This window comes from Anguilla anguilla, chromosome 14, assembly GCF_013347855.1.
Source record: "Anguilla anguilla isolate fAngAng1 chromosome 14, fAngAng1.pri, whole genome shotgun sequence".
NCBI lineage: Eukaryota > Metazoa > Chordata > Actinopteri > Anguilliformes > Anguillidae > Anguilla > Anguilla anguilla.
The window spans coordinates 26,921,632-26,933,802 of record NC_049214.1 but is presented as its reverse complement, the minus strand read 5'-3'; the positions used below and the strand labels follow the sequence as shown (position 1 = coordinate 26,933,802).

General features: G+C 42.5%; 1 protein-coding gene across 1 annotated transcript in view; it reads right to left on the bottom strand.

Annotated features, from left to right (window-relative positions):
- Nucleotides 1-1,046: 1,046 nt before the first annotated feature.
- musk (muscle, skeletal, receptor tyrosine kinase) overlaps nucleotides 1,047-12,171 on the bottom strand; it is a 28,817-nt gene continuing 17,692 nt past the window's right edge. The window contains exons 9-17 of the mRNA XM_035391974.1: nucleotides 11,505-11,768; nucleotides 10,349-10,521; nucleotides 8,939-8,962; nucleotides 8,730-8,818; nucleotides 7,681-7,840; nucleotides 7,024-7,195; nucleotides 6,292-6,483; nucleotides 4,172-4,320; nucleotides 1,047-3,714 (exon numbers count right to left, since the gene is read on the bottom strand). Coding sequence (XP_035247865.1) covers nucleotides 3,032-3,714; nucleotides 4,172-4,320; nucleotides 6,292-6,483; nucleotides 7,024-7,195; nucleotides 7,681-7,840; nucleotides 8,730-8,818; nucleotides 8,939-8,962; nucleotides 10,349-10,521; nucleotides 11,505-11,768 — 1,906 coding nt within the window. The 3' untranslated portion in view covers nucleotides 1,047-3,031. The remainder of the gene's footprint in view (nucleotides 3,715-4,171; nucleotides 4,321-6,291; nucleotides 6,484-7,023; nucleotides 7,196-7,680; nucleotides 7,841-8,729; nucleotides 8,819-8,938; nucleotides 8,963-10,348; nucleotides 10,522-11,504; nucleotides 11,769-12,171) is intronic.

Genomic DNA, 12,171 nt, shown 5'->3' with positions numbered 1-12,171 from the left:
CCATGCTTAGCAATGCAGTCTAGGAGTGAGGCATACTCCACCCCCGTGTGAGCAATCTTTTTCACAGTTGCAGGGTTTTAAGTGGGTTTAAGAAACAAGAGAGTACTGTACATGAGTCAAAGTAGAAGTGATGCCAAAACATTGATGGCGAAACTCCATCTTTTCAAGTGTAATTTGAACTCATTTGGGCTGTTTTTAATGTAGTAGATTATATATATATATATATATATATATATATATACATACATATATTTTAAACATGGTCTGATTTTGGGAAAAATACAGCCACAGGAATACAGTGAGGAACAGCAGAACTACGGGAAGAAGACGTTCATCCCGTCATCTCTTCTGTAACGTGAGTAAACAGTGGTGCGTTGCGAAGGGTCGCGTGGAGTTGAAGGGTTCGCTCTGAGATCGTTTAGGCCCCCTGTGTTGCCTCCCTCCCTCCATTATGGGCTCTGTGGTTCAGCGCGCCGGCTGGATGGACCAGGAGCGAGGGAGCGTCGGTTTGTTTTTCCTGGCCCTCCCGCAGCACCTCCGCAGTTTCCCCTCGTACCTCCTTGCGGTTGTAATGACGTTTAAATCGTTCCTCGCGCTCGAGCCAGTGCCTTTTCTTTGTGCGCCGTCATGAATTAGCCTCCAAATGAATTTTACTTATGGTTGTTTTTTTTTTTTCTTAAATGCAGAAACGATTTCATCATATACTGTTGAAATAGGATTGTGGGAAAATGAACTGGGCTAAATAAGGTCGAGGATACAGTACAGTATATCTGATATATAAAGTTAAAAGTGAAGTATATGTTGACAGGTTCTTTTGGGGTCAAAAGATAAATGGTATTTATATTGTGTGTTATAAAATCTCAGTATGGTTTTAACATATCATTCTGTTTGATTAATGTTTTAGCATTTGGGTTTGCAAAATATAACCAGGCTGAATGGAGAGTAGAAGTTCAAATTATACCTTCTAAATGATATAGAAAGAGAACACAATGTTCTTTTTCTGGAAAAGTATAGTGATACTTCTGTATTTAAATAAAACAGTCTTGAAGCCTTAAAAGTTGGTTTATTGAAATCTCTCATAATTGTGGTGAAACAGTGCCCCCTGTCTAACATACTTGTAATACTTGTATTGCCAGCGGTGTAGGAGTCACATGTAAAAATAACTCCAATAGATTGGTGAGTAAGTCTCTTTTAAAAAATTCACTCATTTTAAAATGAAAAAAAAATTAAAAATATTATTAGAGTATTTATAATCACTCAATAATTGAATCCACATAAAAACCCATGTAAGAATATAACATTTTACAACATCCAGAGAACTGAAACACATAAGGTGAATATTGATAATAACTAAATGTGTGTTTATTGTAATATTTATTGTGAATGAGGGTGTTTTTCATATGGTATATAGGTCCTCAAACTGAAAAAATTTCTAACAGAATGCCCAGTCTAGATTTTTCAAGGGGTACCTTTCAAAAATGTAACTTCATGTCCATAGTGTGTTGATCTTAATGAAAATTTCAGAGGGAACCTGAAAAGTGTTTGTTTCACATAATGACATTACTTGAGTAAATATGAACATGCATTTCTGTTTGTTTAATATTTACAAAGCATCAGACACCAGATAAAAATACATAAATCTGCAAATAAAAATAGGGCATATTAATTCTAGTCACAAGTCTTGCATCCTAACAAGATATTATGATATTGGTTATATGTTGGCAAAACCACACCCATTTCTTCAAGTGCATGTGGTTTAGTGGCAAGCTCATTTCAGACAGGGACTATGGAGCCAAGCTTACATTACTAGCTCAAGTTGCTCTCATGCTTTAGTCAACAGTAATATGTAGATGTATAGACACCAGGTCAAAAATCATGCTTGTCTCAGGGAAATCAGGCTAATTTTCTTTAATCTGGTAAAAAAAAAATTAGGCAGCACGGTTGCCTCACAGAAAGGTCCTGGTGCCTTTTGTGTGTGGAGTTTGCGTGTTCTTCCCACGTCCACGTGGGTTTCCTCCCACAGTCAAAAGATGTGCAGTTTGGGCTAACTGGAGACTCTAAATTTCCCATAAGATACGAGTGTCTGAGTGAATGCTCTGTGTGCCCTGCGATGGATTGTGACCTGTCCAGGGAGTAGTCCTGCCTCTCACCAAATGCATGCTGGGATAGGTTCCAGCCCATCTGTGGCCCTGACCAGGAATAAGCAGGTTAGATGATGGGTGGATGGTGAAAACTGCTGAAACTCATTAAAAGGTAGAGTGATTCACTCCTTGTATATGTGTTTTCAACATAAAGCCTGTATGCAGAGGAGGAAGTTCTGCTTCAGTGGAATGAGAAAATGAATGAATGAGAAGCTGTTGTGGCAGAGCTTCCTTAGGCCTAACATATTCTAAACGGAGATGCCACTGTTGTGATAAAATCCCTGTGTATATTTTTATATATGGCATTTTTGTATAATAACTGTAATACCGTAAATAGACAGAAGTACAGAAACTAGGAAAACACCCCATTTGGGAATAACAAACAATATTTTAAAAAATAGCACTTGACCAAAAGGTTAAAGTGATTGTGTGCCATTTTTGGAATATACCCCTTTCCACACACACAAGTTATGGCATTTTGACTCAATATTTTAACTAAAATGTTAGTCGGATATGTCAATATTATAGTTTGTAATCTGCACACAAGAGCTCAAATAGATGCAGAACTTGAAATGTTAAATACATTGGGCACTGACCGAGCGAGTATTCGTGTAAAGGCCACAAGTTTCACCTATTGTCCTCTCTCCAGTTCCCAAAACAGCAACAAACTTGCGTATAAAAACTTGCGTCGTTAAAAACAAAAACAACGAAAAAGAGTTTGTGCTCACCCTGGGCAGTACTCATCTTCTATGACTCCTGCCCATGGCCAACATCCTGTCCACTATCGTCTCGCCGGACTAATTTACTCCTTTGTTGACAGATGTCGATCGCCAGGTGTCAGGTGTCGGCGTGAAAGACGGTAGCGTCAGTAAAGAATGCCCGGCGGTCCTTCAAGGCAGGCTGGCGCGGAGCATTTGCTCGTGCATGCGCTCCAGGATGCGGTGGATGCTGGCGAAGCTGGGCCGGTCCGTCGGGTGACTGCTCCAGCACAGCCTCATCAGGTTGTACAGCTCCAGCGGGCAGTTCTCCGGGCTGGCCAGGATGTTGCCGTCCCGCACGTAGTAGATGACCTCCTCGTGGGCCATGCCGTAGTAGGGCTGCATGCCGTTGGAGAAGATCTCCCACAGCACCACCCCGTACGCCCACACGTCCGACTCGGTGGTGTAGCGGTTGTAGAAGATGGACTCCGGCGGCATCCAGCGGATGGGGATGGCGTCGTTCTCGTTGGCCTTGTAGTAGTCCGCCGAGTAGATGTTCCGCGACAGGCCGAAGTCGGCGATCTTCACCGTCAGGCTCTCGCCCACCAGGCAGTTGCGGGTGGCCAGGTCGCGGTGGACGAACTTGCGCTCGGAGAGGTAGGCCATGCCGGCCGCCACCTGCTTGGAGATGAAGAGCTGGTCCACGCAGCTGAGGAAGCCCAGCTCCAGGTCCGAGGAGAAGCTGTGGCCCGACAGGCTGGCCTGGCTCGGGCTTCGCTGCTGGCCCGGGGAGCACAGACGCAGGTACTCGTTCAGGTCCCCGTGGGCCATGTACTCAAACATTAAGCACATGGGCTTCCCTACGGCACACACACCTGAGGGGAGGGAGGGGGAGGGAGAGACAGAGAAAGAGAGGGTGAGAGAGAGAAAGAGAGGGTGAGCGTGAGAGAGAGACAGTGAGATATATGTAAATCACCACAAGCAAGAGCAAATGTTCAATCAACTGTTGTCCTTAACTTCACAAATGTATTTACAAATGAATTAAAGTGTTTATTTTGTTAGGACACTTGAATTCATTTGTAAATATATTCATGAAGTGAAGGACAAATGTTGATCAAATCAGGCCAAGGTTTTGTCACATGAGCCGTAAAATCGGGCAGGAGTAGGACTCATGTTGAAAAACTTAATTCACAAAGATTCAGGAATCGCCCATATCTCTGAGTGTGTGTATTAATGGGACCAGAAATGCAATACACACAAATCCACATTCAGGATTAAAGAGGTCTGTGAGTTTAAGTACTGTAACATATGTGCTTTGGGTCTTGGGAATACCTAGGAGCCTGACGATGTTGGGATGGTCGAACTCGGCCATAAGAGCTGCTTCTCTCTGGAAGTCATTCTGCATGTCTGGAGAGGCCTCTTCCTTCAGCATCTTCACCGCTACCATGGTGAAGGGCTCTGACGGAAGCAGGCCAGGGGCCCTAAAACACACAGTTAATGAGCAGTTATGGGCCCTGAAACACAAATTTAATGTACAAGAAGGAGCCCCAATAAATTTGTTATTGAACGTTGGGCTGAACAAGTCCAATTCCCACCCTGATTTGCAATGTCCACTTATCTGCGACCGCAGCCACATTCACGTACAGTCCCCTTTACCAATGTGTAGGCAACCATGGCTCTAAGAAAACACAGCTTCTTTTCACATTGCAGACAACAGCCAAGCTTGCATAGCGTGGAGTAGGAGGAAGACCTTTCATACTCGGCTTTAACATGTAATTCACAGGCACCCAGTTGACCAAGAGAGGATGGCTTGAAAGTGATGAAGCATGGACCCCTAACCCAGCTGAACCCTTCTATACCTTCGGTGACTAACTGTGCTCGGCTCCACGGACCAACTGGCCAAAGTCGGCACTGACACGGTGGGTATTCAGTCAGAGACCAGGGGAATCATCCATCCACCACAGCATGGAGCCCCCCCAGCAGCCCTAGCCTGATTACTCTTATGAGAAGTAAAAACTATTTCGGCTCAGTAGTCTTGTGCATTATATGTATCCTTCTACTTCACATAAACCGAAGTTGAACATAATCATTAGAGGTCACACTCCAACCTACCGAGTAAACATTTTTTTTAGTTTTTCCCCTTCGCGGGCTGAGACGTCGCTGTGTTTAACTCACTGCGTCTGACTCACGACTGAGCCATAATGGAGGCCATTCACGGGGGACTTATCACGCCGCTGCTGCTCACTTCCTATCACGGAAGCCGCTCCGCTCCCCGAGCGTTCCAGGGAGAAAGCGAGCATTTCTCTGCGGGGTTATAAATAGCCCCCTTACCAGTCACTGCTGACAAGGTAATGTCTACAGGGAAGTTGCACACTGAAAGCAATCTGACGCGTGCTGATATTCTGCTCCCACCCTCTATTTCGGGAAAGGGGGTACGAAACACATATATACGCGCTAGTGTTCCCAGGAGTCTCCTGTGCTAAATGAATTCCTTCCCTATGCAGATGGATTACTGAGAGGAAATACATTTATACCATTTTCATACAGAACATAACGCATCTTGTGACAAACGGTGTTTGCATTTTTAGACTGAATTACATTGGTCAAGCGTTACCTAACCACTAAGACAATACCGCTCACAAAATGCACTGAATTCCATGGTTTGATCTTCCCCAAACCCTGTTATTACAATTCTGAGAAAAGAAAAGCTATACTGTAAGTAATAATTTACAGAGTAATGTCAGGGTGAAAATATTTCATTTATTTAATGGGAATCATACTGTATGTTTTTGACCCAAGTCAAAATCTGAAAGGTACCATATGTGCATTATGCTTTATTCAAAGCCCCTTGTGAGCTACTGTGTGTAGCGACAGAAATTGACAATAAGGCTAGTTGGGATTAGTGTTTCACCTGACCAAAACAAGTTAACTGTTCATAGGAATTAAAACATTGCATTTAAGTCCAAAAGCTGTAAATGTACCCTACTGACCCAATATTGTGAATGAATTCCCGCTAAAACAGCCAAACCTATTGTGCCTTACAGAAATGGAATGGAATTAATTACATTTTCCAGCCTAATAGCTAGCTTGTGTGCTGTCATTACATGAGATAGCTAGTTTCATTACAGCTACACTTGCTAAGTTCACACATTTCAGCTAACTTTCAAACACATTTATTTTATTTATGTTGAACCACAAACACTAATGGATCTTCAATTGTCAGTGCTCGTATGATGGTAGACAGTGGCGATATAGTGTAATTCAATCCATACTAATCTGAGTATGAGTAATATTAACACGATAAACTGCATACAGTAAACTGGCAGCCCTACTATCTTTTAGTCATGGAAGATGATTTACTGTTAGTAACCTTTCAGTGATTAGGTAACATAAACAAATCAAGATTACATATCATTCACTTGACATGAATAGAAAACTGAATTCATATTCACCTAGCTTGGAAAACCCTCCCGAAGGCACCTTCTCCGATGTCCCTGACATACTCAATGTTGTTGCGGGGATACTCCAGACTGAGTAGCTTGGAATTGAGAAGCAGTGGCAAACGCTGGTACATGGGGTTGGGATGCAGTCTATCCAGCAGCAGTTCAGAGGGTAACGCTGTCAGTGCAGGCGTTTCCATCGCCCTGTCGGATCAGAGGAAGCAGGTTTACCTATACCTGTACAGTGACATTGCCAAAGGGATACAAACCTGCCTCTGTATCACTTTTAATGATATACAGCATTTACAGATCTTACTTGAAATGATCTTTCCCATCAAATTTACTAATGAGTCAAGTCGTTTTAAAATGACAGATCTTGACCTTGAAAATGATCTTTGCAATAAAAATGTATTGTAAATATTAATTTGTGCCAGTATTATTTTCTTCTGGAAAAACACAACATTATTCAAATATGGCCTTCTGTGCCTTGTTTTGCATGACTGACAAGCTTGCACATTGTAAATGTTCACCAAAAATAAATCAGTCAATGGATCAAAAACTGCCACATCAAAAAAGCATCATTTTACCGATGCTTGTTGTTATATAATATGTTATGTGTTATATATAATATATCAATAGTTTCATAAATCATGAGCTTCACATATTTCTCTTTTTACTGTGCTCTGAACTTTTTATTGCATTTATTCACTGCAAGTCAATATAAACCGTCTATAACGTAACAACCTTTTTCTGCTCTTCCACAGCTTCTTCCGTCTCCGGCACGCGAGAGCGAGGATCATGAAAAAGGCCGCGACCGCGAAGCCAGCTATGACGAATATGATGACGCTCATGGAATAGGTCGGAGACGTAGACGAAGGCGGGATCTGCCTGGGATACGAGGACTCCGGGGTGAAAACTGCACGGACAGAAAAGAACAACGAATCCTCTTTTCACGCAGTGGTCTTATCTCAGCATTTCCCGCAGACAAAAATATTTGAGAACGTTGCAGACATCGCCGATACATACAAGGTCATCGACAGTTTAAAGATAATCCACTGGCACACTGTTAAGCATAACCAGTACATCTGACGTTTTTCCATGCTAGTGTTGAGATACTGTTACATTTTTTCTGATTCAAACAGAACGATGACGATCAGAGTCACAGAACTGCAGCATCGCGGTACGAGGCTACTGATAGCAGCCTGAATGCAGATTAGTTACTTGCAGGGGATAAGGTGGAACTGAAATGATAAATGGTCAATACGAACAACTGTTCTGCTTAATCTTCCATTCTCATGGTTTTTGGCTGTTATGTACTGCGGTACTGAACAGATTCAGCAGCTCATTACGTAACTGTGTGGCTGCATTGTGTGTCAGTTAAATAATGGTGCGCATTCTTACCATCGTCGCATTTTTGAACGTTGCAGTATTCCCGTCTGACGAGCGGATTGGTGGTGTAGCACCAGGGCCTCTCACTCCCTCCACCGGGATTCCGGCAGTAGTTCTCGGCATTCCGCAACTCTGGTATAATGTCTGGGGAGAGCTCATGGAGGTGAGGATCCTTCGTGAAAAACAAACATTCATTTTTAGTTCCTTTTTTTTAAAAAGTTGGCCACCAACAAATGAACATGTGCATGATTTGAAGGCCAGAGTTTAAGGTGTGTTTCATTAATATATAATATACTGTATATTTATAATTGTTCTCTTTCTTATATATTTTTTGTTGTACAGTTGGTGCTATTGGCACCAGACCAGTATTCTAATGACAGTACCAGATTGGGCCTGTGACTGGAATCACAGTATGTGTAGTATAGATGTAAATGCAGTTTGATGGTGCTTTATGAACTGTCATCTGAAATATATTTATTTTTATTCATTTCTCATGGATGCCATTATGAAATATGAAATGAAATACAAAGCAAAACACTGCGTTAATTATGCACAGATACAGACAAAATTAGTTCTCTGACTGCACAAAGACTAATGGTTTCCAGAAGAGAGTAAAAACATGCCATTTCCCCCAGCTCCTAACTCAAAAAAAAAAGAAAAAAAAACCCACAGTCCTGACAGTCCCTAATGACTTTGTTACTTCATAGGGTTTGCAATAGACATACAAGAACTGCAAGAATGAAAAAAAATAACATTATAATTAAGGCCTAGATTAATTTTACCCAGATTGTCATTGAAAGGAATGCATTACATTTAGCAGATGCTCTTATCCAGAGTGACTTACACAAGTTTTACATTGCATTTACATTGCATCCATTAATACAGCTGGATATATACTGAAGCAATGCAGGTTTAAGTACCTTGCTCAAGGGTACAACGGCAGTGTCCTTCACGGGAATCGAACCTGTGACCTTTAGGTCACAAGACCAGCTCCTTACCCATTATGCTACACTGCACTATGGCAGTGTATGGACTTTAAAAGACATATACCCATTACTTACCTGCTGGCTCCATCTCTGACATGTAAATCCAGAGCTTGTGACATTGACTGTGCCTTGGTAAAAACGTCCTCTGTCGTTATAACAGTTTGCTACGGAAATAAATGAGAAACACGTCTTAAAGAAAAACAGAGAGTAATATTTATCAGCAAATTTTCATTCAAAACCAGCATCTGCTGCATACTCATGCAGAAAAAGATAAAAATATTTACTTGTGACTTGGTCTTTCTCGATATCTGTAACAGAAAAAAAGCATTAAAGTGAAGAGAAAATACATTTACAGTTCTTGATATCTGAAATAGAACCAAAACATTACAGTGGAGAGAAAATGCATTAATCCATGTTACTGACACTGAATATACAATGTGGTGAGTTATTTTTTAGTTTTCTTTTTTAACGTGAGCAAATCGTGTTCACTTCTGGAGAAAAGTTGTACAAGACATTTGTTTCATAATTCTTTCCCAACGTAAGGACTTCAATGTGTGCCCATGCTGATTACTTTACTGTGGACTAATATACTGCTTCTGAGGGAGAAGGACCTGGGCCTGCTTTCACAAACTGACCCCGCGCACATCTTTGTGCGTGTGCTTCCCAAAACTCTATTGAAAACAGGCATAGCAGGCATGCCTTGTGTTCTCTTTACCCCCCCCCACCCCTGCGCCCCCCCCCCCCCCCCCCGAGATTCAAACCAGGAAACAGCACGACTCGTTTCTCACTCCCTGTCCTTGTGTTGTAGTTACCTGCTAAAACTGTACGGCAAAACAGTTACCTGGCAACTATATTCACTGTATATATATTGTATCATATTCATGTAATTATAGCCAGATGTAGTTGTAGTCGATCCTGAAAAATGTATGCAAAAATGTCAGAATATATTGAGAAAAGTTTCATAGTCTTTAATTAATTAATTTTTTTGTTCTTAAGTCTCTTGCTTATGAATATGAAATCAGCAGTTAGGGTTCCAGGTGGCTCACCTACATTGTCAGCCTGAGAGGACAGGGGTGGTGGAGATAGTTTATCCTTGCTCAAGCACAAGTGGAAAAATGGTTGAGATGTGCTTTAGTCTTTGTAAAATAAAGAATATGTACAGTAAAATGCACAAGATTCTCTTTCTGCTATACGATACTACATACACGTTTCACAAATGCTAACCACGCCTGAATAGTCTAAGCTGTATGATAGCTAGCTAGATAGAAATAAAACTAGGTTTGTTTGCTAAATTAAATAAATTTTCTTCTCAACATTGCCACACTAATTCCAAAACAATGAGAATTTACTCCTCAAATAATTGCTCACCGGAACAATTCTACATACTCTTGTACATCACATAAACCCATATGTCACAAACCTGCTGAAAATTCCAGCTTAGACCAGCCTACACTGGTCAAGCTGGTTTCAACACTTCCAGCTGGTTTTAACTGGTCAACTCGCTGTTCATCAGCTGACCAGCCAATAGTCAGCTAGTCCACCAGTTTGGCCACCAGCTTACTCTACCAGCTTAACCAGCTTTAACCTGCCACAGACCAGCTATGGCCAGCTAAGACCACCATGGAATCACAGCTGGTCTTAGCTGGAATTTTCAACAGGGAGGTCATGGAAAAGGCGGGCAAAAAGGGTCTTACCAACAAAAGGGACAGCGGTGCAGAGTGAGGGAGCTGTCTGTCGGCTGGGCAGGAGCATGCAGTCTGGCAGGGGGATTCTCATCCCTGGGCTGTAAAATCCTCCCGTGAACCTGTCCTCCATGGAAGCCCATTCCCTTTGACAGTACAAGTGTTTCACAGCCAGGCAGTGCTCTCTGTATGGAAAGTGGAGTTGCTTACAAACACAAAGTCATCCAGGGGATGTGTAGAAAATCAGTACTGCATTCTTTGTGAACAATCACAGTAATCAAATATTTTGTTTAGCTGCTGTTTGTAACAGCGATCTCATTCTGTTGCATTTTGATTAAAATAAAAATATTATTATATATACATATTATTAAAAATAATGTTATGCTTTACATTATTAACCCCATGGGGTAATTAGTCCACTGTATTTGACCCATCCGAGCTACTTAGTAGAATTGGGCAGCCACAGTGCAGTGCCCGGGGACCAACTCCAATTCTGAGGCCAGAGTCTTAGTCAAGAGCAATGGCATGAGTATACCTATCCAGAAATACATGTCTTTTGGTGTGGGAGGAAACCAGAACACCCTGAGAAAACCCTACAAGCACCACACAGGGAGGATCTGGCCAGCCGGGACCGGAACCTCAAATAACCTCCTTGTGAGGCAACGGTGCCAACCACTGCGCCACCTTCCCGTTTTGTCACAGAATCCTATTTGCACCTTATGTAGTTTAGTTAGTCTAATACTTTAATTCCACAGCCTAAATAGCCATTTTGCTAGCCATTGTTTCAGAAAAATTGCACAGGAAAAATACTCTTGGATTAAGAGAAAAAACTAGAAGTTTTCATACAACACCATGCAGAAAAAGGCAGTTAGTGCAATGTGAACTGCATCTCAGCTGGTACATGGGAAAGGTTTCTTACGAGAAAGGTTTCCAGAGGACTAAATCAAACTATTTGAAGGAGGTAATCGATGCGTTTGTCATTTCTTATGTTCTGTATCACATAAAAGAAAAATTAAAATCATACTAGAACTAGAAATAGCTCTGCTTAAATGCCCTTCACAGCTTGTCTGAAAGTCTGAAAAAAAAAAGCATTTGTAAGATGGCGGCTTTTACTCGCACACCATTTTTAACCCAGCGTTTTGCCCGCCGGGGTTCTCCCGCCCGTTACCTGCAGACCGGCTTGGGGGCGGGCCCGAGGCCGGACGGGTTGCAGTCCTGGAAGACGTGGTGGCACACGAGAGCGCGCGCGGCGGGCCGGCAGAAGGAGCCGACCGCGCCCAGCTCGGCGCCGGCGCTCTGGGCCAGGAACTCCTGCGCGTCCTCTGGGTCGGGCTGCGAGTAGTTAAAGAACACCAGGGCGTCCCTGCGCAGCGCCCCCCTGCACACGTCGCCCCGGTACGGGCTGCAGTAGCCCGCGGGGCCTTTGTACAGCCTGCCAACGACACATTGAGAAGGGCTTACAACAACAGCACCGCACATGTCAATAGATGGCTAGTTCATGACAGTGCAATTCACAATATGATATAGTAAGGTAGAGATTGACCATATATTATGAACTGTACACCATTCAGTTGAGATACATGATAAGCCTTTTGAAAGAACTTTGCATTTGGAAATTTGTCTTGAGTTTTTTTTTTTCCGCATGCTAAGCGTCAAAAAGCGCTACATGGAGCAGCAAACAGTATGCACTGTACATTGAGAACATTCCCGCAAGAGATTCTTCTGGTTTAGCAGAGCTAAACCCTGCTCCGAATTGGTCAAGGTCCAGTGGACCAGCAAGAAGGGTGGTGATTCGCTACCCAAATATGCATAAAATTTCTGAATTACAGTCCTCT